Below are 27,726 nucleotides of genomic sequence, written 5' to 3'. Positions count from 1 at the left end.
ATGGGCCGGCATTGACAAAAAATTAGAGACATCTCCAGTTGTTCCTTCAGTTAACATTTTATCAGCACCTTGCATTTTTAAAACAATTTAATCCAGAGTAACATTGCACATATAATATCGTATATAGGCTACACATTATTTGGGTTAAAGAGATAATGGCGGTAAAAATATTGCCTTTGTTATGAGGCGATCTTTCTATGTTGGCTGAATAGTGTCCTTGTTCCGCAGGTGAGTGAGCGCTAATTTGTTATATCGAACAAATTGAGACAGTCCCTTAACAACACTGCGCGTTAATTTGTGATGTCAAAAATTGCAGATGACCCCTAAAGGACAGTCTTCCCCGCCCATTATCGGAATAGCCTGTTTGGGGAATTCAAGGGTAATAGTGTTGTTTGTAGTCAGGGGATTTACTTATTTATACTTAATTTGATATATTGTGCTCAGACAGACTTTCACCAAAAAAAAAGAAAAAAAGACCCTTTGGTTACACCTACCTGGAATCGCTAGTTTTTTCCATTTCATTTTCAACATTTCCAAAGAAACAAACTACACATTTCCCATTTACTAGCACTGAGTTAATATTTTTGGACCATAATACATTTACCTATTAACCACTTCATCTCTCCCTTTTAACTATTCTGTTCATGAATATCTTTGGGATTTTACAGAATGAGCCAGAATAATTCCACATCTTTTAGGAAGTAATGTTTAGCGAATTTCCCTTGAATTTTAGTTAAAAAAAATAAATAAAAATGGTTACACTTTATTTGAAGGTGTCATTGTCACAGTGTAATTATATGTATATGTATATATATATATATATATATATATATATATATATATATATATATAATAAGTAATATTAAGCAACTGCATGTACTTACTATATAGTTAGGGTAGGATTATGATTTGGTTGAGGGTTAGTTGCATGTAACTATGCATCATTTATGGTAAGTACATGTAACGTGTAACAAGGACACTGTAAATTAAAGTGTAACCAAAATAAAATATATAAATAAATAAATAAAAATTAAACCAAACAAATGTATCAGTGCAGTAAAAAATATAGTGGTATATCTTTACCCACTCTTAATGATATAAAAACACGTAACACACATTAGTGACAAAAGCTTGATTACGTGGATATTTAATGAAATAATGTAACAGCATTTTTTTTAAATAAATAATTAGTTTCTATTGCTTTAAACCTTATTCTACTTGAACGCCTCCGAGCAGTTAGCTGCTTTGTTTTTGTTTTAATTATTTAGCTGAATCATTTTCTCGAAATTTACACGTAAACTAAAAATGTACTTCCCATACCGGGAGTCGAACCCGGGCCGCCTGGGTGAAAACCAGGAATCCTAACCGCTAGACCATATGGGACGCTGTACGTAGAGCTGGTTTTTATGTATTCATTCATTTGAAATGCTCTAAACTCTCTGTGTCTTATATAATAACGGAATTATTATTACACTATAAAAGTTCACCGAAAAAAATACCATGTCACCACATTTTCTAGAAATTGTGTAAATAGATTTTAAGCGGCCATGTTCTAGAATCTAGTGTAAGCCGGGTTTTCAATGTGTAGCTGCTTCTACACAACGATACAGCAGGTGGCGCTGAAGCGCAAACATGCTCTGAGCTTCCGCAAAACAGTTCACCGAGGCACAGTCATAATCATTAGTAGCCTACCATTTTAGCTTCTCTCTTACAAAATCCGTCTTATAATTCATGATAACTTTACTATTGCAATCATTTTATGCTCTGGATATTTTAAAGAAACAATTTTTTTTAAACATGTATTCCTATCTGATGCTATTATGAGATAGCAAGTATATGTAGCGTTAGCCTGTTAGCTTCTCGGTGGTCTAACGTTAGGTGAGTATTTTTAATGAACACGCTCTTATTTTATTATACTTTTACCATTTGTCAACTTTGTGTAATACTATTATTCCTTAAAAAGCGTTTACCTTCTTTCAAAACCTTGTACATTATATTCTGCACACGTTTTATTAATTTGCACACTTCCTTGTTAGTATAAAACATTGTCTTGTTTTCCCTTTCTGTGCAGAATTAGGAGGCAAAGATGACTTCAAAAACTAAAGGTATCATACATGCATACATTCGTGAATTCACTCTATTTCTCTCTTCTACTAACACAAAAGTACCATGGTATTACTATGTTTTGAACAAGTAAAACTGCGCTGTCATTTTAAATACCGTAGAACAGGGGGTTTTCAATCTTTTAGGTGCCACGGACCCTCAAATATGATCATTCCCATGCAGGGGACCCTTATCCTAAAATGTAAAAGTTATATATTTTCAATTATATAGTCCAAATTAATACTCTGGAAAAATAATAATATTATAAATGTGTCTATTACGCTGCATTTTTTTTTTTCTGTTCTCTGTTGTACTGTACTTATGTATTATTTGAAATTTTTTTTTTTCATTTAATGTAAATTAAAATGTATTTATTATTTATTTACTAGCATTTATAATGATCACATATGTTTATTTAGTTATAATCTTTTTATTATTTATCTATTTTTTACATTGCTTTTCTCTAAATTTTTCCACGGACCCACTAGCACACTCTTGTGGCCCCCTGCCGGTCCCCAGACACCAGTTTGAAAAACCCTGCCTTAAAATACCATGTGAATACCATGGTACATGATCATGGTAATCCTATACTACTACCGTGGTATATTCCAAAGCCCATGTTTTAACATTTTGTTCAGTATAGTTTTTTTTTTTTTTTGTGAAGGCATCTACAAAACCCCATTATCCTCTTAGAAATGTGAGCCAGTAAGTATTATTTAATGACCGTTCTCTGTTTCAGTGGGAAAGGTAGGCTCCAAAAGCAAAGAAGATGCTCCTCATGAGCTGGAGAGTCAGTTTGTTCTGCGGCTTCCTCAGGTCAGTTTGTTTCTTCATTTACCTCACCTATATTAGTGAGAGCCAGCATTTAAAATCAATGAGTAATGTACACACTCCCAGAACAATTCCATAAAAAATTCCATAGTAACTCAAGAACTATAAGGTCAGTAACAACATGTTATTACACAAGTAGCAAACAACTGGTAACACTTTACAATAAAGTTCTATTTGTTAACATTAGTTAACTACATAAATAAGTAACATGAACTAACAATGAAATAAACAACTGAAACAGCTTTTGAAACAACATTGTTAATACTTCTAAATAATTTTTTGAATCTTATTTAATATTGATTTTTACATTTGCTTATACATATCAAAAGTTGTATCTGTTTATATTATTTAATGGTCCTGTGCTAAGAATGAACAGTGTAACATTACTAACGATAACAACATTTAATATATACTGCAACAAATGTATTGCTCATTGCTAGTTTACGTTAACTAATGAGAAAAAGCTGTAACTAATGGACCTTGTTGTAAAGTGTTACTAAATAATCACAATAGACGCGTCACATACTGTGTCATTCCAGTAAAGTCATACATGGGGGAACAAAGTTCCACAATTATTACAGACCACAATTATCACAATGCTCACAGGACATTGTGGGAAACACTGGTTTAACAGCTCTGATATACTCACGGCGAAGTTCTTTTTCCTTTTTTGCTTTGGAGTAAAAAGAAGTTTGAAATATGTGAGCACAGTGGTAACGTTATTCTGTTAGCGAACATCCGACACCGCCCGCGCTGCTGAGAGCGGTGTTTAAATGAAAGGTTAAAACCCTTTTAGTAACGGTGTTTAAACAACAAAATACATCCACTTGCACATATTTGACAATCGGAATATCAGATATTTCATTCTATAGCTGAAAAATGTGTTAATATTTTAATAAAAAAGGAAAAATGAAATAAAAGCGGCGGTGTGTCACGTGATACGTTCTAAATAACGGTCGCCTTGAAAAACTCACGCTTGGGGGTCCGCCAGAATATTTAAACTTACGTGTGAAAAGGTTAAGGGTAAGTAAGCGGATAACCTCAACTTTCGGTTCCAAAACCTGAGGTAACTTTCAGAGTATATAAGTAGCCATAGCAACTTACTCTCTGAACATAACCTGCTCCGGAGAAGGTTCTGTTCCAGCCAGGGTTAGTTCACCTCAGAGGTGTTCAGCGCATGCGTGCCTTATTGATGATGCTCCAGTGGGCGTGACAGATTGCGCAAGCGCTATTAAAACAAGGTAATGTTAATTTTATTATAATATATATCTATATAATTATCATCTCACACATCGTTGATCTGCATTCAGAGTTTCAACAGGACATGTACTTCTATAATTAAAGACATATATGATATGATGTGATATGATATATCAGAATCAGAAAGAGCTTTATTGCCAAGTATGCTTGCGCATACGAGGAATTTGTCTTGGTGACAGTAGCTTCCAGTACACATACAATACAAAGTGACAAGACAAGTGACAAGTAACAGGTATAAATAAAAAATAGAAAAAGATTATAAATTATAAATATATATAAAGTTATAAGGTGCTATAATGAAATGTCTGAGGGAAGTATTGCACATGTTTGTTCCACAGTAGGGGAACATTTAAGTGTTCATGAGGTAGATGGCCTGGGGAAAGAAACTTTTCCTGTGTCTGGTTGTTTTTGTGCTCGGTGCTCTGTAGCGTCAACCAGACGGTAACAGTTCAAACAGAAAGTGTGCTGGGTGTGACGGGTCCAGAGTGATTTTGCGAGCCCTTTTACTCACTCTGGATGAGTGCAGTACTTTGAGTGTGGGAAGGGTAGTGCCAGTGATTCGCTCAGCAGTCCGAACTATCCGCTGTAGTCTACGGAGGTCGGTTTTGGTAGCAGAGCCGAACCAGACGGTGATGGAAGTGCAGAGGATGGACTGGATGGACTGGATGACAGCTGAGTAGAACTGTACGAGCAGCTCCTGTGGCAGGTTGAATTTCCTCAGCTGACGCAGGAAGTACAGTCTCTGTTGGGCTTTCTTCACAATAGAGTCTATGTGAGTGTCCCACTTCAGATCCTGAGAGATGGTGGTGCCCAGGAACCTGAATGACTCTACTGCAGTCACAGTGCTGTCCATGATGGTGAGTGAAGGGAGTGCAGGGGGGTTTCTCCTGAAGTCCACGATCATCTCCACTGTTTTGAGCGTTTTCAGCTCCAGGTTGTTATAACTGCACCAAAGAGCCAGCTGCTCCACCTCCTGTCTGTACGCAGACTCGTCACCGTTCCGGATGAGTCCGATAACAGTAGTGTCGTCCGCAAACTTCAGGAGCTTGACAGAGGTGTCTTTAGAGGTGCAGTCATTTGTGTACAGGGAGAAGAGCAGTGGTGAGAGAACACATCCCTGTGGAGCACCGGTGCTGATGGTGCGGCTGTCGGACGTGATTTTGCCCATTCTGACTAGCTGTTGTCTGTCTGTCAGAAAGCTGGTGATCCATTGACAGACGGAGCTAGGGACAGAGAGCTGGGTCAGTTTGGTCTGGAGCAGTGATGGGACGATGGTGTTGAAGGCAGAGCTAAAGTCCACGAACAGAATCCTTGCATAGGTCCCTGGTTTGTCCAGATGTTGTAGGGTGTAATGCAGTCCCATATTGACCACATCATCCACAGACTGGTTTGCTCTGTAGGCAAACTGCAGGGGGTCCAGCAAGGGTCCAGTGATGTCCTTCAGATATGCTAACACCAGTCTTTCGAATTACTTCATGGCCACAGATGTTAAGGCAACAGGTCTGTAGTCATTGAGTCCTGTGATCTTTGGTTTCTTCGGGATTGGGATGATGGTGGAGCGTTTAAAGCAGAAAGGGACTTTGCACAGCTCCAGTGATCTGTTGAAGATCAGTGAGAAGATAAGAGGCCAGCTGGTCAGCGCAGGTTTTCAGACAGGCTGGTGAAACACCGTCTGGGCCTGGTGCTTTCCTTCTCTTCTGTTTCCTGAAGATCTGACGCACATTATCCTCACTGATCTGAAGTGCAGGGGGGGAGGGGAGGGGGATGGCTGGAGGTGTTGATGGCTGTGTAGAGAGATGGTCAGGGCGGGTATGGGGTGTCTGATCGGGGGTCTCAAATCTACAGTAAAAGACATTCAGCTCGTTCGCAAGAATATATGACAGATCTTACCTTTCAAGCAATGCTGAAGCAAAATGACTAAACAAAAAATAAACTTATACAGCCTGAGCCATGTTATCTTTGCAAGCACAGACTGTATTTAGTTTAATCAGTCTCTTTAACAATATAGTTCTTATTCACAGCGATTAAAGATTATTAAATGAAAAGATTGAAAAAGAATTGCACAACCACCAAATAGGTGGTGATATATGCACTAAGTTTGTAAATCAGTATTTAAATAAAGAAGAAGAAAGAAGTAGTATGCCGCACTTTTTCTTAGCTCATACTCTAATTACTCCCGGACGCATTTTTGGAATCAGCATACCTCAAATAAGCAAGGTTTGGTTTAATCAACCGAGAGGTCAGGGTATGTTTGACGGTAAGATAACCTTGCTTTCTGGAATACCCCCCAATACTGTTCAATCCAAAAAAATAATGCCAGTCTGTAGAGTAAAAAACAAGTATTTTTTTCTTTATTGATTTAATCTAAATTGATTTAAATTTGTGAATATTATAGGAATTGTTTGATTCAATGGCACGATGCTTTGTTTTTTAGGAGTATGCCTCTACAGTCAGACGGATCGCCCAGTCTAGCAGCATGAACATAAAAGACAGACTTTCTGTAGAGTTGCATGGTAAGCACTGTTGACAAAATTGAACAAAGAAACACTTTATTTACTTCAGCATATTACATTTTATTAAACTGATATTACAGTCTTTCATCGATTTCTTTTGCGAAAATATTGCTCATGGAATTTGATATATATATTCCTAGCCGATGGTCGCCATGGGATTGTACGTGTGGATCGTGTCCCTTTAGCATGTAAACTAGTGGATTTACCCTGCATTCTGGAGTCATTAAAAACGGTTGACAAAAAGACCCTGTATAAGACTGCTGATATCTGTCAGGTAAGATCTCTGTTGATAACTTTCGTAGGGTGTCTTGCATTACATTTCCCCTTTGCAGTCTCCTAATGAGCTTCAGCACATCTGCAAGGCCACATCTTTATTAATTCCTCTGACTTTCTGTTTAAGATGCTGGTGTGCACGCTGGATGGAGACCTCTACCCTCCTCTAGAGGAGCCCACGGGTACTACAGACTCCAAAAGTAAAAAGAAAGACAAGGACAAAGACAAGAAATTTGTTTGGAACCATGGCAGTAAGTACCTCCCACTCTTGGTTTGGAGTGAATGTGGAGGAGACAGCCTATCAGTACTAGAATGATTCAAACTATTTAATGTCCAATTACATCTGTCTCATTCCAGTTACCCTTCCTCTGAAGAACACAAGGAAGAGGCGGTTTAGGAAGACAGCGAAGAAGAAGGTAACCTCATTTGGTTTTCCTCTCGCATTTCCAGCTTCTGCTGTTGTTGTTGTTTTTCTCCTTAGAATTTTTTTTATTTTATTTTTTTATGATTCTGCAATCCTTTATCAGTTCTAGTTAAGAAAAAATGTTTGCTCTTGCAGGAAAAAAGAAATGAATTAATGCTAAAAGCTAAATTTACATATAAATAAAGCATTCCATCTTCATTTGCCACCAAGGTTTGCAGGAAAGCAATCTGGCTGTTCATTTGATTGAAGTGACAGCAGGGGAGTTAGTGGCAGGTTCTTCTCTCTGACTCTTGAATAAATCTCCGCTACGTTGCAGCTAGCTATTGACTTGGGTTCCTTTTTTAATCGCTAATGTGTTCTCTGGCATGCAGCCAGCCTTTACCGTTAGTACTATGTGTGCATCTGAATGCATGCATGCAGTTTTTGAGATTGTGTTCCTTAGGGCTGAATTCTAATCTGATTTATCCTGCAGTACATCGAGTCTCCTGATGTGGAAAAGGAGGTGAAGAGGCTCTTGAGCACAGACGCCGAAGCCGTCGGTGTTCGTATCCTTTATTATAATTTTTTGTTTACCTGTCATGTTTTGTTGGCGCAAACCCAGTGTCGCAACAAATCTAGATGCTAATGTCATTACTAATGTTGGATCGAGCATTGTTAAGTTACTGTCATACTAAGCCTTACCACCAGGTGGCAGACTTGCTCACAAATTAAATAGAGGGACTGTACAAGACTTTCAGTTGTTTAAGCTCAGCATTACAGGAAAAATGTGGCATGAGTCACGTATAAATTTGTGGAGCTCAGCAGCACCAGTGGGTATAAAAAACAGCAAAATAGACCTGTGCCAAAACTAAGAGGATGAAAAGATAAAGGGATTATTGATATATGAACCTTGACCCTGTGGTCAGGATGGGAGGTGATTGCTGAGGATGAGACCAAAGAACCTGACAACAGCTTATCACTGTCCAACCTGGAGTCTTCACCTGGAACCTCAGGACACAAAGGTCACGGCTCTTCAGGTGAAGGATCTGAACACAAGTCTGTCTGCCTTATAGATATATCTTTCTCTGTCTAACATGGTTTTATCCTAATGTAGTTCAACATGACGAGCTACGCGAGATCTTCAACGACATCAGCAGCAGCAGCGAGGATGAGGACGAGGAGGGCGAACGGCACGAGGACGAAGACCTTAACATAATGGACACTGAAGATGACATGGTCAGGCAGCTCCACGAGAAACTGAACGAGACAGAGGGAGACAGAGACGAGAATGACCGGAACAGTCAGATCGGTAGGATGGCGGTACACAAGTTGTCTGATCAATTACAGTGCATTGTCAGGACAGCAGCTCAAGCCCAATTTAAAACCACAATTCAGTATAACAGGCTGGCAGACCGGCAGGCAAACAAAAGCCGACCTAGATTAGCATTTGAATGATGAGCCTGCTGCGGTATTTAGGTCAGATGGGTGTACCGGTTGTCTGGTGGTGTTTTTACCCATGCCAGTAAGTGATAGACATGCCTGACCTTGACATCATCCCACACACATTGGCACTTAACCGGCAAAAATGAGCCATGCTGCTCAGAGCTCTGCCACTGTGTGTTTTGTTCACATATTCTTCAAAGGAAAAGGTTTAGCTATAGAGTTACCTTATTTAGTTCAAGTTCACTTTATTTATATGGCACATTTACAACAGCCACTAGGCTGACCAAAGTGCTTTACAGAGCAACCAGATAAATAATAAGAATATAATACCTGCATAATAACACATAAAACACAAATAAAAGCAGCAAAGCTAAGAGCAACCTTAAAACAGTGGTAAACAGTATTAGACTCAAATATAAAACAGTAAAACCAACCTAAGAATAGAGATCAATATACTAAAGAAAACAGGTAGGATTTTAACAGAGACTTGAAAACAGACAGGGTTGGGGCCGTTCTAAGTTCCAGAGTCGAGGCCCTGCCACCGCAAATGCACGCTCCCCTCTACTCTTGAGTCTAACGCGACGGACTACCAGCAGAGCCTGGTCGCAGGATCTTAGGCTTCTGCACGGAGTGTAAGGATGAACAAGTTCATTGAGATAGGCAGGAGCTAAGTTATGTAGAGATTTAAAAATCTATTCTCTGTCAAACTGGCAGCCAGTGTAGAGATTTGAGAATCGGAGAGATGTGGTCATACCTCAGTCTTGTCTTCATTTAGAAAGAGGAAATTTTGGGCTAGCCATGCTTTAACCTCCTCTAAGCAAAGCAGAAGAGAATTTATCGCTACAGGGTTGTTTCTCTTGATTGGAATATAAATTTGGGTGTCGTCTGCGTAAAACTGAAATGATACACCATGTTTCCTTAGAATAGCGCCCAGAGGAAGCATGTAGAGAGAAAATAGAGAAGGAGCCAAAAATACAGCCCTGTGGAAGACCACAGGTCAGAGGTGCCATGGAGCTGGAGAAACCAGTTTCTTTACTAAAAACTTTCTGTCAGACAGGTATGACTGAAACCATGTCAGAACAGAAGCTTTTATACCCACCCAAGACATAAGTCTAGATAGAGTCGGGTGGTCAATGGTATCAAAAGCTGCCAAAAGATATAAGAGAACAAGAACCACATTATCTCTGGAATCAGTGTAGAGATAAATATAATTTAACACTCTCAGGAGGGTGGAGATTGAAAAACCTCATACAATTATTTGATCCATTAGTTGATCCAGCGTAATTTTCTCCAATAGCTTAGAAATGAAAGGTAAGACAGAGATAGGCCAATTTTTTTTTTAAACAGAAGGATCTAGTGAAGGCTTCTTGAGCAGAGGAGTGACCGTAGCCTCTTTAAGATTGTCAGGAACAGAGCCCGCTTTGAGACAGTTGTTGATAAGAGATACCATACCTGGCCCAACCGAATCAATGATTAATTTTAAAAATCTCGGGTGAATGATATCATTAGGACAAAATGAAGGTTTGAGCTTGAAAGTCACGTCCTTCAGTGTCTGGAGGTTGATCAAAAACACCGGAAGCAGGTGTCAAGATTCGGGGGACAGTTAAATTAGGGCAGACACTAAGTCTTAAGTTAGTGATTTTGTTAATAAAAAAGTCTTCACATAGAGCATCTGAGGCAACAGACAATGTGTTAACAGATGGATTTACAACAGACTGAATGACTGAAAACAGAACCTTTGGGTTAGAGTGATTGGATTCAATTAAGTTAGAAAAATAAGCAGCTTTCGCAGACTTAGCAACATTCTGGTATGATGTTAGAGAGTCTTTGAACATTTGGTATGAGACAAGTAGCCTGTCCCGTTTCCATTTGCGTTTAGCCTTTCTACAAATTTGTCTTTGGTGACGAGTGTCAGAGTTTTGCCACAGTTCAGATTTTGGTTTGCCCTTGTAAGGCTTAAGGGGAGCAGTCACATTTGAGAGATATTTAAAAAATGTATAATCCCACCCCTGTGTCCATTCGGACGAGGAGAATAATTTTTTTTACAGTCAGCTGGAACCAGTTCTGAGAAGGGTGTTAAATCACCAACCTTTATCCAGGATTCTGTGATGAACATAAAATCAAGGTTATGAGATGAGTAGAAGTCATTTAATAAAAAGGTCTTATTCACCACTGAGCGGGCGTTTATTAATGCCATCTTAGGCGGAGGAATTGTGACAGGAGATGAAGACGCTCTTCTCAATGAGCGCAGATTTTCGTGATTAACTCCTTGTCGCCGGGAGCAGAGGTCAGCTCTGTGGAGATCAGCCCGAGCGACAGGGCTCAGGTGTAGGGGGAAAACAGGGCCGCACTGGTAAACCGCATCCAGCGTGCGCCGATTTGTGAGATCGTGAAATCGTGAGACGATTTGAGCGAAGAATTTGAGTGAATACCAGCTCGTAAATGAGCCCTCAGTTTCGCGATTTATCCTCCGTGGATTCCTCGTTTCCTCCTTCGCTTTCTCTGCGAGATGTTGAGCGGATACCGTGCGGGATGATCGTTCTGAGCGACTCGTAGGATTTGTAGAAGGGGCAGACCACGTCCAAGGTGTGAGAGTTTGTGAACAAGTCTACAACAGAGACGATGTCTAGGAGAGCTTGGCGGTCGTATACTAGAAGCGTACAGCAGGTTAAAGACACAGCAGACAACCAGAGAAGAAAACACGAGAGCAACAGACGGCAAGCCAAACACACAGGCGCCATCTTGGAACCAAATGCTCAAGGATCTACAATAATCACTTTCAATAATAATTTAGCTAGATATCATTTCAGTATAGCATGATACACTTTTCTTGATAAATAGTATCGCATCCATTATAAATGGTGTATGTGTTATACATGCTATATGTTTTACAATGCAAGTCAATTACTGCATGTCCGCATTCGTCAAGATTATTTCAGATATGATAAATAATCAGTCAATTCTTAACCACAAAGGCGTTTTCTCATATGTAGTTGTATAAGCCTTTTTGAATTCTCAGTCTCTGAGAGTGCAGAACATAAGAGGTGCCGTTTAGTATTTATGCAGGGTTGTGCGGTTAGAGTGTGAAGGATTCACAGATAATTGGAACCTTAGAATACATGAGCATTTGCAGATTAACTAGCTCTCAAAGGTAAAAGAGAGCTCAATATGACATCAGGGCCTGTGACTAAACTGATTGCATGTTAACTAGGGCTCATGTATAGGGCTCATAATCTCTATTTGATCTACAGTAATGGAGTACCAGGTGCAGATCAACAATTTGAAGGCCAGGCTCCAGGAAACCCGTGCCCGCAAGAAGCAACAGGAGAAATTGATCATGGAGGTGGAAAATCAAGCTCTGAGGGTGAGTTTTCGTTTACCTGCACTAAATGATGTAGTGTTCCACTTTCTCTGGCATGCTACATCATGTAAACGCATAGCCTTGGTGACACTGTTTTTGTGCAGTACAGCTCTTTAAAATGGCCTTGAATAAATCCAAAGAAAGCAAGTTTTTCTGCCATAATTTTAAGGCATAAATATTACATGTTTGCCTTTAGCTGCTTTTACATAACTCACCAAAAAAGCTTAGAATTCATTGCTCTGGCAACTGCTCCATTTGGAGGATTTAGACACAGCGAAACGGGGTCAAATGTGTGGTTTAACAGTGTCACGTCGGTTAAACTGTGTGAACTAAGCTATCTGTATTTGTCCGCGGTCATTACAGTCACAGCGGACAGGGAAAGGTCATGCACGTCTGAGCTCCATTCACAGGGTCATAATTCACATAGATCTTTGTACAAGCAGTTAAGACATTTACAAACGGCTAGCATCAAAACAGCGTACTGTCAGCTAGATAAAGTCTCTCTTTGCTTCTCCCCGACAGGATCGCTTCCAGGGTGCTTTGAATGGAATGATTCATCAAGAGGAACAAGAGATGGAACAGGTGAGCTTGCATACAAACCCAGAACCTGCATGCATTTGAAACGGGTTATAAATATTTGTTAGATTAATCGCGATTTGAATGTTCTCAATATGGATTCTTTACCATTTTGACCAGTGCATTGTGATTCACAAACAAATGACTCTTATGAACCAGTTCTTTTTAGTAAATTGAAAACATGAAGCATGCACAATCAGTGACTTATTCCCATTGAGCTTAGTGTGTTTACTTTCCATATCTAATATTGGCGAGTAAAAGATCTTGATAAATATACATGCTTTACTTTTTTGTTTGTTTATTTCTTTTTTATTATTATATGTAATTGTTTTAGTAACCCTTGGCCAATGTCAGTTTCTTCTGTCACTGTTTCGCCTAAACTGACAAATGGCCTACTGGAAAAAGTAACAACGTTGGAGGTGTTGTTGAACATATTGCACTTAGCCTTCAATTATACCCCTACTGCTAGCCATCCATCACTGCTATTCTGTTCCAACAGCTGGCCTCCCTTCAAGAACAGCTGGACTCACTGATCGAGAAGTGATGCTCACGATTGCCAAGATACTGCAATGCAAAGACTATGACCAGAGGCGACTGCTGAACACATGACAGATTTTACTCTACTGCATGTATTAGCTGAATTTAAACATCTCATTTGTGTTGTGAGACTCTAAAATAGTTATCGATATATTCATTCGACTGATGCCTCATCACAAAAGTTTCTTTGATTTCTCAAATAAGATTGTGTATTAATACTTTTTTCATGTTGGATACACTATAAACATTTTTCAGTTAACTGCAGTATTTCAAATAAATTCATATTTGAAATAAAGTTTTGTTGGCGAGTTTCTTCTGCTCAGCAGAGGTCAATAAACTGGAAAATCGTACTAGAGACTTCCAGATCATTCTGTCTGCAGTAGTTCCCACTGAATTATATTAGCAAACTCCTGGGATTACTGAACTCTATTGCCTTCTAGAATGATCTCGACTGTCTCCATACTCTGAGTTCCGCTCTCTGGTCACCCATCCCTTCACTTCTTACAGGGGATTATACTGAAGATTCAGGGGGGTTGAAGGATTAGCCAAGGCAGATTAAAGTGGCTATCCTCAACCTGGTAATCCAGCCATCTGTCAGAAAGCAGCCAGGCAGCATTGGGCTGCAGGGTGTGATTTGTCTCCCTTTCTCAGATTGCTAATTAACACTGCCAAAGACCAGCTCTCACAGGCTATAGGACATAAAGTCTGATTCAATAAAGAAACACTCTTCAAAAGAGTTTAAAATGGAGGAGACATATCTGCTTGACCATCCTGGAGTAAAAAAGAAGATTCTGCATGGAGGTCGAGGACCGTTGCCACATTTTCCGAAGGGAACTAAGGTATGACGCATATGGTCCTGGATAATGCTTTTGATTGGTTATTTGTTTGGATGGGTTCATGATTAACCACTTTTTGGATTAGACATGGTTGTAGCTTAATTCTATTGGTGATAAAATGGTTTTAGAATGACAAAACATTTGGTCCATATAATTGCACAGAAGTTTGGCAACCTATCATTTTTGACAGCAGCTGAGGAACACCGTATCTCTGTGCCAGGTGACTTTTCTCCCCCCTACTTGTCCAGCCATATGGCCTTCAGCCTGGAGAGAATGACAAACATTTTCCATGACAATGCCAACATTAATCTCTCCATTTACCAGCTGCGCTCTGTATTCACTCTGTGTGCTCTCGTTCCATCAAGGTGTCTAGTAAAAAAGACTATACATTTAAATGTCTTATAATGAAGACAAAGTTGGACAAGGAATGAAGCTATTAGGATGGCATAAGGAAAAAGACTTCCTGGCCTGCTTGAAAACCCTGAATTTCTCTCACCAACATATATGAACATGTTACAAGATGTGTATCGTGTACTAAGCAGGAAAAATATCTCTGCTTTCTCTTAATCCTGTTTTTATTCCCTCTTTTTTCCCCTCTCTGCCTTCCTACCCACAAAGCTGGTGTTCCACTACCAGACTCTGTTGGACAACTTTGAAAGAACTGTGATTGACGACAGTCGCAAAAATAAGCTTCCCACAGAGATTTTCGTGGGGAGGATGTTCAAGATGGAGGTGTGGGAGGTGCTTTTAACCTCCATGAGGATTGGAGAGGTGGCAGAGTTTTGGTGTGATGCCACTGTAAGTGTTTGAAATCAAACTAAACCTCTTGTTGTGCGTCCCCAAAACGCAGGCAAAAAAAGGAGCAGTTAAAAGCATTGCTTATGCATGTTTTGATGGGGGGGGGAAATATGCTTTTTGATTAATATAGCTTCTTTTAATGAAACTTTCAATTGTGGAAACTTTAAACCACATTCAAGTGTTGATAAAAAAAATGAATACTTGAAGCTAGAATAAAACAGTTTTTGTTTGTTTGTTTAAAAGGAGATGGTCTGTTCTTTCTTTTGATATATTGCATGTTCAGATATTAATATAAGAAAATAATCTGGGGACCATGACATTTTTGTGAAGATTATCAAAAATGCTGGCGGGGAAAGAGCTAATTAATCTTCACATAAGGATGGAGGAGAATATATATATATATATATATATATATATATATATATATATATATATATATATATATATATATATCTGATGTATTTTGCAGCCTACTCTATTTTCCATTAACATTCTCATTTGCTGTTTTTATTCAAACACATGAAAGCAAATAAATTGAAAGCATATTCTGCAAGTCAAATGAGACTAAAGATTCCAGTTAGATGGTTGGTGTAGGAAAAAGTTGATCAAAAGGTCACGTTATGTTTACTGTAATTCTCCCCCTCTGCTGAATCTTTCAGCACCATGGCAAAAAGAAGCTGTGAATGTGAGTTTGTGGCATGTATTGAAAGTGGTGCAATTAAAACACTATGTGCTACAAAATAATAGCAAGAAACATCTTTTGGCAAAATGTTTTCAGCAAAAACATACAGTCCGATTCACAATCAAAATGGTTATTCATGCTGTAATTAAAACAATACAGCATGATCAGGCCGGGGTAGTCTGATTCCTGAACAAATTACTCTTCTGAGTGAATCAAAAATATACATGGCAAACAGTGTAGCTGGTTTTTTCTTTTAAATGTACAGTTTTTAAAAAATGGTTACCGATTTAAATCAGTCTGAACTGAATCGATCAGAGTGGTTACTAACATCTGTCAATCAGTATAATAAACAAAGTCAATATTCATTAGCATTATTTTCAGTGATGTCCATATCACAGTTAGGTTTAGTGTTTTGCACTGATAGTACTATATTGCTTCAAAAATAGTAGAAAAATGCTAGGTAGTTTCGTGGGAAACGCTGGCATGTGATAATATTTTTCTTTTTTTATACTTAGCACACAGGCCTTTATCCCATCGTGTCAAAAGGGATGCGGCTGGCTGCTCAGGGAAAGGACCCACTGGATGGCCAAAGACACATGTGTGGCATGGGAAACGTGTTTCACTATCACTCCACAGGTTTTCCGGAGCTCGATGAGATAATGAGGACACCTCAGCCTCTAATCTTCATCATGGAGTTAATCTCGGTGGGTTCACACAGAGCAAAGAAAACAAGCAAATACATACACGCACCCTCGCACAACACCACACTCATTCTAGTTCCACTCCTCCACCATCAAGAGATATCTCACTGCAACCCAAACAGCGTAACAGAATGTTACACAATCAAGTGCTAGACGCCAGGAAAGAAATGCTGTTCCCAATTCTCAGACCTTGTTTTCAATCCTCAACCAAGCGAGACGAGCACGCTCCAATTCTCTATCTTCCTCAGGTGGGCGACCCGTTCTCTTACCAGCGCGAGTCTTGGATGATGGAGAAGGATGAGAAGCTAAAGGCTGTGCCCTCGCTGCATCTCTTGGGCAATGCTCTGGTCAAGCAGGGTCGGTTCCGTGAAGCTGCAGTGAAGTATCAGGAGGCTGTGGTTCTGCTGCGTACAGTCCAATCCAGGGTAAAAGAAAATCTATATGACATGGGGGTTATGTAGAGAAAGCTTCAAGATACAACATTCAGTAAAGCATCTGATGAGTGCAGCTGAGTTTGTTTTCCTTCTTGTGTAGGAGATGCCAGGAGATGAGGACTACATTAATCTGGGCAGGCTTATCATTCCTCTGGCACTGAACTACTGCCAGTGCATGTTAGAGCTGGAGGAATATTACGAGGTCATAGAACATACAACAGAGATCCTGGATAAACACAAAGGTAAATCATTTTTAGTATAAACCAAATGGTCAAGGATTGGCTGGTTAGCATGGCCTCATTTCCCTGCTTGTAGATGCTGTAACTACACCATCTTTTCCCATTGATAGACATTCTGAAGTAGCCATCCAAATAGGATTATGGCTGTGGACGAAATCGCATACTTCCCTACTATATAGTAGGTGAAAAACAGAATGTGCCAAAATAAGTATGTCCGAATTCACAGTACTCATAAAAGTATAAGCAACTTCCAACTTCCATTGAGATTCTGAAGTGGGCATACGATGGACACTTTACTATCCCATGAGGCCTTGTGAATGGCAGTGAAGCAAAATAATGAAGTGTTCGGAGTAAATTCATGCTACACACATTCATATTATATAGGACATACTTTTTTTAGCAGCTGTGGAGTGATTACTTATTCAAAATAAGTACCAACTCAGAGTATGGGATTTCAGACACGGCCTATATGTTTTTGTTGGACAACCCAGAAGTTGGCTATACCTTGGTTCCCTCGACAAAAAAAACAATCAGCTTTTGGATTATTGCATAAAATAAGGTCTATGATCAAGAAAAGTTGTATGATTCTTACACATTTTGTTGACAAGTAAACCCAACTTTTATACATTTTGAAGCTTAAATGCAATCGACAGAAGTAAAAAGCTAAATTTATCGTCACGTGACTTTAACGTCACCACCACTAAGCTTCAGAGTATAAACATAATGAGGCTGTAAAAGCAGACTAGTGAGTGTAGATGAGTTTATCTGTTTGCTATGATGACGTTTTATCTCCCGGTCAACCTCAGTAGTCCCATTTATCCACTCGTCAGCAACCGCCTAATTAAGAGTATTGCAGCACTCTTTTTCATTAAATAAAATTGTTTACAAGCAACATTTAATGCTGTAATATTTCTTCAAATTAGAGTAGATGTTTTGCCAGTGCCCAAGGAAGCATTTTCAATCATTATCAAAGCTTAAGTCCTCCCATTATGTAATAGCTTATTTTTAATACACACATCACAAATGTATCACAAAACATTTGGTGTTTAAAATTTAAGTTGAGTTATCTAATGATGATAGCGACCCCCAAAAGCAGTTTAGGATTTGCAAGATTAAACTCATCCAATGTTGACTTTCCAACATCAAGTCATTGGATTCTCAGGAAAATGACAACCAACACAAATTGAGTTGAGGTGATGTAGACCAGCTTAGTATCAGGCCATCTATAGAATTGGCCTTTGCTTTTTTGGTTATCATAAATAATCCAATTGCATTCACTTTCATAATTGTACTCGGCAGCATGCATAGTAATCTCCGTCCTCTGTGGTTTGGGTTTGTTTAAGCTCGGCTGGCTGCATGAGCAGTAGGGACAGGAGTTGGTCTGTGTAAGCCCTCTTGAAGCATGTGAAGTGACAGATGTATGGTCTCTCGCGGTGGCTCCAGAGGCAGTGTGGGTAGCTCTCCTAATGAGCCTTATGCATATGCAGCCGGCACAGTTCCCCTTATCGAGGACACTCTCCCGTTTCCCCGTCCCCTCTAATTCCCAGTATTCATTTCATTCTGCCGCACCCCATGTGTCACCCACACCTTGTTGACTGTTTCGGTTCAAATCTTCCATTTTTGCTCTCTTTACAATTTCTCTTGTGTGTCACCTGGGGAGCACATCCTTTTGAAATGTGCTCACAGAATCTGCTGTGTTTTTGCCAGAGGCTGACGTTGGCTGTGGGAAGTCTGAAGTTAAATGTCGGCAGAGTTAAAGATTTAGAGAGGAGCATGATCAAATGAAAGATGTTGAGAGCCATCAATAGGGAATCTTAGCCAGGCTCTCAAGCCCACTCAAGTGTGTACTTGGTGTTCGACTTGGGTTAAAACGGTGTATGTGTAGCATTGCTCCTTTTTTAATGATATGAAAGCAAATAATACTACTTAATATGAAAATATCTATATATTCATACACAAGACTATAGCCTTAGTAGGTAAGTAACATGAAGAGTAACTTTACAAATTAAAGTCCCATTAATGATCTTTTCCAGACTGTGTCAAGGCCTACTACAAGCGAGCGAAGGCTTATGCAGCTGTGTGGAGTGAGAGGGAGGCCAGGAAAGACTTCCAGATGGTCGCCAACCTAGACATCACACTGTCTAGGTTGGTGCATAGAGAACTGGATCTTCTCTCTGAGAGAATGAAGGAAAAATACTGGGAGGATAAAGAAAGGTACTGGAACATCTTTGGAGAGAAGAAAGAGAGAGAAAGGGAATCAGAGGAGGAGGAAAACTCTGCGATGCCTACAACAGAGGAAAGCAAGGTGGAACATTCTCAGTCCCCTGAAGAGGTCAAATATGCTGAGGAGGGAATGAATCCATCTGTAGCCGAGGAAAATAAGCATGACACCAAAAGTGAAGATTCAGCAGGAGACGCCAATCGCAGGATAACAGCTCTGACCGAGGGCAAGGACTGGCAGCAGATGCTACAGCTAATTATGCTGCTCCAAGATGAAGGCAATTTCAATGTGAAAGAGCATAAATACACTGAAGCGACTGTCAAGTTCAAGGAGGCTCTGGAATATGTAGATCATCTCCAAACTAAGGTGAGCCTGTTGACTGAAAATAACGATAAATGATGATCAGGGCTGCATTTCACAAAAGCATTGTTGATCGTAGAGACCATTGGCTACATTAGTTACCATTGGTTCATAATGCTTTTGGGAAATGTAGCACTGGTTTGTCATACACTTGATAGCTGTAGAAGGCACTGAGGATAAGTCCCACCATTTAAAAATAATATATTAAGAGCTTAATTTTGGAATTGTAGCCAGCCTCATAAAATGTGGAATTTAAAACCATGCAGAAACCTCTTACTTCAGTAAAGGGTTAGTTCACCCAAAAATGAAAATTCTGTCAGTAATTACTCACCCTCATGTTACAGAGAAGCCTATGGAGGAGTGAGACAGCTCTCAGATTTAATCAAAAATATCTTAATTTGTGTTCCAAAGCCTTACGGGGTTGGAACAATATGAGGGTGAATTTTCATTTTTGGGTGAACTAACCCTTTCAGTAATGGACTGAAAGCTTGTAGCTGTAATCTGGAAAAAAAAATACTGCCCACTTATCTAAAAACTACTGAGTGAATGTAACATCGCCTAATTAATATTCATGAGCCAAGCAGATAACATTTATTATATGTCCTCCCAATATTTTAGATTATTGGGCCCCAAGTGGTGCTTTTTCTAATTCAAGCATCACTATTACTAATGCGCAGTTGGAAATTTGAACAAAACCTAACCGTGGTAATGAATGAATCTCAAATTGTGTGGCTTGTTTAGGATAAGTATGCTGTGTGCTGTCACTTTTCATCAGACTTTCGGATTTGATGGAGTGATCTGAACACTATGAAAGACAATATCATAGAGACATGGGCTAAACGCCTACAGAAAATGCTGTCAAAAATGATTCAGAACATCTTTGTAGCTGCACAGTTCTCTGGCAATACTCACATATTCCTCAGAACTTATAGTAATATATACCTTCTCATATCCCAGGGGAGATGTACATTGGGGATCCAAAAATTACTTAGCAGGAACGACAGGGAAGCTAAAAAATCCCCATGGGGAATCAGCAACTCAGTGCTCACTAAGCCATATCTATCTCTCTGTGTGTTTTTGAGGTGGAACATGAAGGAGAAGACTGGGAGTCTCTGGAGAAAGTCCGTCTGCCACTCTGTCTAAACCTCAGTCAGTGTAAGCTGGAGCTTGGGGAATACCAAGAAGTGGTGGATCTCAACTCTAAACTGCTGAAGAAACATAAAGGTGAGCTTATATACTCATTCACTGCAGAAATGAATATAGGGCAGTTGGATAAACTGTTTAGACTAGTCTTACCATTTAGTCATCAAATTTTTATCTTCAAGACTGGTCATACATTTTTGCATGTCAGTTACATATAAATCATATATGCCACACACCATACACCACGTGTCAAACTCCGCTCCTGCAGAGAGTTGGTCCAACCAGCTCCAAAACACCTAACTGGAAGTTACTAGTAATCCTGAAGACCTTGATTAGCTGGTTCAGGTGTTTAATTAGGCTTGGAGCTAAACTCACAGGACATGGGCTGCACCCGAAATCACATACTTCCCTACTATATAGTAGGCGAAAAACAGTATGTGACAAAAGTAGTATGTCCGAATTTACAGTACTCATAAAAGAGTAGGCAAAAAGTTCCAGGATGACCTATTTCTTCCGGCAAGATTCTGGAGTGTGCATACGATGGACACTACTATCCCATAAGGCCATGGGAGAGAATTTGTGAATGGGTGCTTCTCGGAAGGCCCCATCCTACTAAGACTGCATCCTTCCTAGTCCAGTCCTTCTGAGGCTTGTAGGCTAGTGTCCTCCTTTAGCATTAAACGCTAGAATGAGACAGTCAAGTAAGTGCGCATATTCGTCACACATGTTCCCGCCCCCACGGTCACGGCATGAAAATACTATTACAACATAATTAAAAAAAACAACAACTTTGCTTTACAAATCTTTATATTAACTGGCTTTCTATTAATGCAATACAGTGAATGACAGCCGTCTGCGGTCTCCCAGTGTCTTACATTATTGGCAGTATAGTGTTAGTGATTAATGTACAGCAAAACAAAAGTTAACATCTATGCTTTCATGTCAGAAAAAATTATTTTTGTCTTACATTTCATAATAAACTCAGACAAGCTCAGTACAGACTCATTTTCCATCCGTTTATTTTCGTGAATTGGAATGTGTGCGGAAGATTTTAAGGATGCAAAGGATACACTTGATGCATCCTTCAAAATGAGCTGAATGAAGGTCGCGATACAAAGGCTGCCTTCCACGGATCATTCAAATTGAGACAGTCTTTAGTGGCACTTGATGACGTGGCAGCAGAGATAATGCAGACTTAATAGGAAGCAGCCTTTGGTTTGAAAAGCACTCTACGACATAGACACTCATTTGGTTGTGTTTAAGCAGCAGCAGCAGATACAGATTGCTCCTTCACCAGCCAGTGCAAGTCAGCCAATCACTCTTTTATTGTCTGTAGTAAAAACAGAGCCTTGAGCAATGTCAGTTAGAATATACACCACTTCTCCCTATAAGCAACCACATCTCAATGCTTCACTTTGTCAGTGGATCCAGGAAGTTGAGCCAATTGCATCATTCACCATATTGAGATATCCCTTGGTATCTCCATGCAAAGAGCAAAAACTGTTTATTATTGTATGAATTATTTATTATGAAGCCAATGTGATGTGGCAGGGCTGGTCTTCACTCTCTCGCTTTCATCTCCGATGCAGACAATCTGAAGGCCATGTACCAGCGGGCCCGGGCTCACTCGGCATTATACAATGAAGACGAAGCCCGCAGGGATTTCACTAGGGTCCTGCAACTCGATCCCACATTCAAACCTATCGTCAAGCAGGAGATTAAGAAGATGGGGGAGAACATCAGAGTGAAGTGCGTCAACGAAAACAAAAACTACTGGACGAGCACTCAGGAGAAGTGGGATAAGAAAGCACAGGTCAAGAGGGGAAAGAAGACTAAGAAAGGAGTGACATGGGCAGATGAGAGTAAGATGCCGGCAGGAAATGATGAAGGACATTCAGGCGGCAGTTGCAAATCAGAGGAGAGCTGCAATGTCAAAGCAGGTAATAATGATGAAGGACAGGATGAGAAGAAAACAAGCGAGAACCAAAGGGACGAGAGCTCTCTGACCCTGAAAGAATCAAAGGCAAAAACTGATAATACGGCTGCAGATAGAGACAGGGATTCAGTCCAAATCAATGTGCTGGGAGATAGTACACAGAGATCAGAGACCGATAATGACTTGGAAACTCCACTGACCAATGACATTACAAAGAAAAATTATGGCCAAGATGAGATCACAGATGGAAAACAACAGTCTCCTGAAAAGTCAGACAAAGATGCAAGCAGTGGAGCATCAAGGGAAGAAAGACTGACGGACATGACTGGAGATGATGAAAGAGAGGGAAGCAACACAGCAGCTGAATTTAAGATGGAGAAGACTATTGTCGAGGAACCAACAGGAGCATCATCTGCGAAACCTGAAAAATCCACCAAAAAAGTTAAATGCAAAAAGAAAAAGAAATAGATATCAATAGCAAATCCCATCATCTGAAGGAAGACAAACCAGACCAGGTGTATACAACAAATAAAAATTTATTTCTTTGTACACAATGAGTAGAAAGCAGCCAGGAACTCATTATTTTTTAAAACGCATTCTTTTTACATTTTGTACAGATTAAAAACACGAAAACAAAAAAACTAATACTAAAAATTATAGTGTTAATAATTAAACAAATGACTGCATTGCACATGAAAATAACACATATTTTGCAGGGAAACAAAATGTTTGTATTTAGATCTTTTGAGCTAAAAACAACATGTAATGGTGTGTAATGATGATGCCACAGGTTCAGAGGTTAAATCAGTAAATGCCCTGTTGCTTTGTTCAACATTACAAACAAGCCGGCAAACCCAGAGACATATTGGGGTGGTGACACAAAAGTCTGCTACATACAAACAAAAATAATGAGTGTATTTGTTAATGAGGCAGATGGCTAAATTTAGCTCAGGCAGCCCTTAGCAATGCTGTAATTTCACACAACCCACAAACTCAGCACATCTCATTTTTTAAAAGGAGAAGACAAGGGAACTATTATGACACGAGTTAAAAAGATCATATTAAGGAATACTGATTTTACATCATGGAGAATTATTATATTTTGCAAATGGTATGCATTTAGGATAATTTATATTCAATGTATTACATAATGCTACATGATTTGCTACCATGTTGGAGCTCATACAAAAAAAGAAAGAAAAAAAGAAAGTAATAAATCATCTCCCTTTCTATTGGCTTAAAAATAATTTTCTAAATCTGTATTTCTGTCTTGTTTTCTAGTAAAATTATCCAAATACCTTTTAAAAGGATGAATATATTGAATCAAAGTCCCTTTCAGAGAAAGTCTGTTCACTCTGCGGTCATCTCTGTGCAGCTATTTCGGGCAATATAAGACCAAGTCCTATCTACTTGAATGGGGGAATCCTGCTCGACGAACTCACAATTTAATAACATTTAAAATCAGCAACAAAATCTGGCATAGACTGTACCCTAAATGTTGTTTCTTATGCTCAAATAGGGTTAAAAAAATAACCAGTGACGCAATGACTTTACCAAACTGATTAGCTTTTTTGTTTCGAAGGCAGGAGTTATTCCGCCATATTACTACGCGTTGCACTTTATCCCATTCATAATAACTAATATGAGTACATCTAAAGTCTTTGTTTGCATCTTTATATATTTCATATCCGATTGTATTTTATTTTTTTGGTCATTTGTTAAGAAAAAAAAAATCTGAAATTGTGTAAATTAAAATTAGCTTAAGATGTAATGCTTTCAGTTAATATGACATTATAATATATATGACATAATAACTGCCAATTGGGTAAGACATTTTTTTAATAAAAAAATACTCTCTGAAAACAAGTCTTAATATGAAATTTAGTAAATGTATCTGGTTTTAAGAATGTTTAGATATTGTACTGGGGGAAAAAAGACAGAAATATGTATTTTTGCCTCATTTAAATGAATTCAGAAAATCCACGTTCAGAGCTCGATCAGTTCTGACTGTTTGGCATGGAAAAGCAAACAAAACGCAGTGTGCATACTTCAATGTGTGCGTTAGTATGCGAGTCCCAAATAAGCATTGGAATGATAAATGGGTGTCGCTGTGGATAGAACACCAGATGTTGATCTTAATGAGGAGCCATGCAAGTTAAACAGAGGCAAGCATATGGGGTGGAGGGGAATTGAGTTCCCCTCGCTCTCTTTCTCCATGTGCTTATTTGTATCTCCTCCATTATGATGCCACATCACCTTTCCAAAGACCAACCTTCAGCACCGTGTCCTTGGGGACAGTTTCTTAGCAACCGCATCAAAACAAACAGACAGCTCGCTGCTGTGATGTAAAATGAGATCACAATACATGCGTAAGGGAGTCGGCGATGGCACAGTGGGATTCACAGAAAAACCTACAGTGCAACTAGGGTCACTTTGTTTTTTGATGGAGAATGAGAGAACAAGGAGTCGTCGTGCTTCCAACATCTTTTAGCCAAAACAAATGGAGAAAATCTCTTGTTCTCTCAGCTGCAATAATCTCAATCCTGTTTGCAGGGGCTGCAGTGTCACAACCCATCACAGTGAATATTTACACACTTTTCTCTTTCCCATTTGCAGTCTTTCTTTCACGCCGTATCTGTTCCCGCTCTCTCGCTCGCTATCTATTTCTCTTTTCTACTCACTAACAGTTACACCCACAGCATCTTCTCTGTTCATATAAATCTGACACCCCACAGTAAATCCCTCGACAAAAAAAAAAAAAAAAGAAGCAGCCTTTTTTCTCTGTTTACAAAGAGCATGATCCATTTGCCGCCCTCCTCCCTCGGCATAATGTAAAATAATCCTTCCACACACTCACTTTCATTTCCCTCCTCAGATTGAGGAAATGCTTTTATCTGGAGAACAGCGTTTGGTAAACAAAATACTTACATCAGGAGGACAACAATAAGACAGAGAGATGTAAGGCTGGTATTCTTTAATGAAAAAAAAAAGGTATTCGAAGTCTTAAGGCATAATAATAAGAGCTGTGCTCGTTTTAAAATGTATCAGGCTGTGACTTGGGTGTAAAAGACCCTCCCAAGCCGAAGAGAAAAGGCCAGGGCGAACATACCTCGAATCGTCTCCTCGGGTCTCTACTTTCTTGTTCATGCCATGCTGGACAGCTGTAATTTAACGTCAAGCGCTCTGACAACAAAACAACTGTACAAATCTCCTTTGCTGAGAGAGAGACCTTTCCCTTGTGACCGGGAAACCAACAGCCAAGAAATCCGCTCATCTGTGCAATAGATCCTTTCTGTATGAGTGGCTGCACTGCAAAAAAAATCTATTTCTTAATCAGGATTTTGTCTTGTTTTCTAGTAGAAATCGTTAAACATTAAAAACAAGTAGCATTTACCTGAGAAGCAATTTTAAGATAAGACGTGTTTTTCAGAGAATAAATCTTGAATTAAATGTTTTCCTACTTGAAGCACAAAACTCACTAAATATGGTTGGATTTATACTTAGAGAAAACACACAAAATAGGCAATGCCTTTTGAATAATAGATCAATTTAAATGTTTTCACAATCGAATTAGACTAACTCAAATGTATTCTCTTTTTCATAATATTTGAAGAAATAAAAAAAAGGTTAGATTTTTTAAAATGTTTTTGAAGTAAACATATGCTCGCCAAGGCTTTTATTTATATATTTTTTAAATGTATTAAATATTATTGCAATCTAGAGTAACTGTTTTCTATTTTAATATATAAAAAAATATTATTTATTCCTGTGTTGGTAAAGCTGAATTTTCAGCATCATCACTCCAGTGTCACATGATCCTTCAGAAATCATTCTAATATGCTGATTTGATGCTCAAGAAACATTTATTATTGTTATTATCAATGTTGTAAACAGTTGTGCTTCTTTTTTGAGGAAGCTGTGACAGGATTAGAAATAGAAAGTAAAGAAAAGCATTTATTTGAAATAGTGCTTTTGCTGTTACTTTTGATCAACTTAATGATTCCTTGGTAAATAAAAGTAGGATTTCTTTAAAAAAAAAGACTCACCTCAAACTTTTGAACAGTAGAGTATGTATATATTATTTTAAAGATGTTTATATTTGTAATGAAAACAAGGCAAAAATACTATCAAGAAAATGATTTTTGCAGTTCATGTCTCTTTATACTGTGTATGCATTTAAGAGTGATTTGCACTTTTAATGAAACAGTGTTAAATGAAAGAGAGAAAGAGCAGGGGTAAAATGGGAAAGAATGTCATTGGGCACTTTGGCATCTTAAATAAATGATGGCCTCAACCGAAGACGTGTCATCCTTACAGTGTAAATAAGCTTGCCTTGTGTCCCGACAGTTCAGGGGAATCTGTTATTTTCTGCTTCACAGAACAAGGGCCACGCATTGCTGAGCATGACTTAATGGTATGTGTGTATTTGTGTTTATGTGCACGAGTGAGTCAGAAAACCATTTTAAAAACCAGAAGAAAGAAAAAAAAGGTAAATAAATAAGTTGCTGGCACAGGGATACCTAAGGAGAGACACTTTCTGCATGGTGCAAGTCTTGTTTGTGGTTCTTGTGCTGTAGTGAAGCCACACAAGTTGCATTACTACACGGGTTAGCACAGTGTCCGGATCAGTGCAGGCCTTTGGCACCATGTAAACATTAGTTTGTTTAGTTAGCACTCAGATAATCCCACAGCTCTTTGGGATTGGCAAATGGCTGCGTGCTGAGAAGGTTGTCCTGAAACTCTTCTGGTCCCTTCTCGCAGTCTGTCCTTTGATTCGCCAGCCCCGCACTCCCAAAACCCTGCCCACGATAAGATGAGCAAAATGGCACCTGAAAAATTGAAGGAGGGTGATGCGTCATCCACACAGATCAATAGAATGCAAAGATCAAAAATGTTTTCAAATGTATTTCTCTTTAACACACTGGGTAGAAGGTAGTCTTAAGTACTGCATCTGCATTGTATACTAAAATAACACATTTTTAAAAGAATAGCTCAGCCCAAAATAAACCTGTTTGACTTTTTCTTTTCATGAAGCACATATGTCTTCTGAAGACTCTCAAAAACAAACTGGAAGTT

At 39.0% G+C, this 27,726-nt stretch overlaps 3 protein-coding genes across 5 annotated transcripts in view; 2 read left to right on the top strand and 1 right to left on the bottom strand.

The window, feature by feature from the left end:
- The first annotated feature begins 1,643 nt into the window (after positions 1-1,643).
- taf7 (TAF7 RNA polymerase II, TATA box binding protein (TBP)-associated factor) lies at positions 1,644-13,595 on the top strand. Its single transcript, XM_082178239.1, has 13 exons — positions 1,644-1,871; positions 2,071-2,105; positions 2,843-2,919; positions 6,629-6,707; positions 6,848-6,981; positions 7,108-7,231; positions 7,338-7,396; positions 7,877-7,949; positions 8,310-8,420; positions 8,498-8,692; positions 12,078-12,190; positions 12,710-12,769; positions 13,263-13,595. The coding sequence occupies exons 2-13, from the start codon at positions 2,087-2,089 to the stop codon at positions 13,305-13,307; spliced, it is 1,089 nt and encodes a 362-aa protein (XP_082034365.1). The 5' UTR covers positions 1,644-1,871; positions 2,071-2,086; the 3' UTR covers positions 13,308-13,595.
- A 155-nt stretch (positions 13,596-13,750) lies between these two features.
- LOC309504910 (uncharacterized protein) lies at positions 13,751-27,111 on the top strand. 2 transcript variants are annotated; one of them, XR_014208225.1, is made up of 9 exons: positions 13,751-14,139; positions 14,755-14,934; positions 16,132-16,320; positions 16,566-16,742; positions 16,852-16,993; positions 19,024-19,577; positions 20,654-20,795; positions 22,304-26,832; positions 26,873-27,111. XR_014208225.1 is itself a non-coding variant. In XM_082178206.1 (8 exons), the coding sequence occupies exons 1-8, from the start codon at positions 14,044-14,046 to the stop codon at positions 23,116-23,118; spliced, it is 2,295 nt and encodes a 764-aa protein (XP_082034332.1). In that variant the 5' UTR covers positions 13,751-14,043; the 3' UTR covers positions 23,119-27,111. The 2 variants fall into 2 exon arrangements, 1 of the variants encoding a protein (XP_082034332.1); XM_082178206.1 differs by having other exon boundaries at positions 22,304-27,111.
- drp2 (dystrophin related protein 2) overlaps positions 23,169-27,726 on the bottom strand; it is a 172,012-nt gene continuing 167,454 nt past the window's right edge. For both annotated transcript variants that reach the window (XM_082178200.1, XM_082178202.1), the window contains exon 23: positions 23,169-27,479. The gene's annotated coding sequence lies outside the window, so the exon portion shown is untranslated. The remainder of the gene's footprint in view (positions 27,480-27,726) is intronic.

This window comes from Leuciscus leuciscus, assembly GCF_965113295.1.
Source record: "Leuciscus leuciscus genome assembly, chromosome: 8".
Lineage (NCBI taxonomy): Eukaryota > Metazoa > Chordata > Actinopteri > Cypriniformes > Leuciscidae > Leuciscus > Leuciscus leuciscus.
This window is presented reverse-complemented; position numbering and strand designations above follow the sequence as displayed.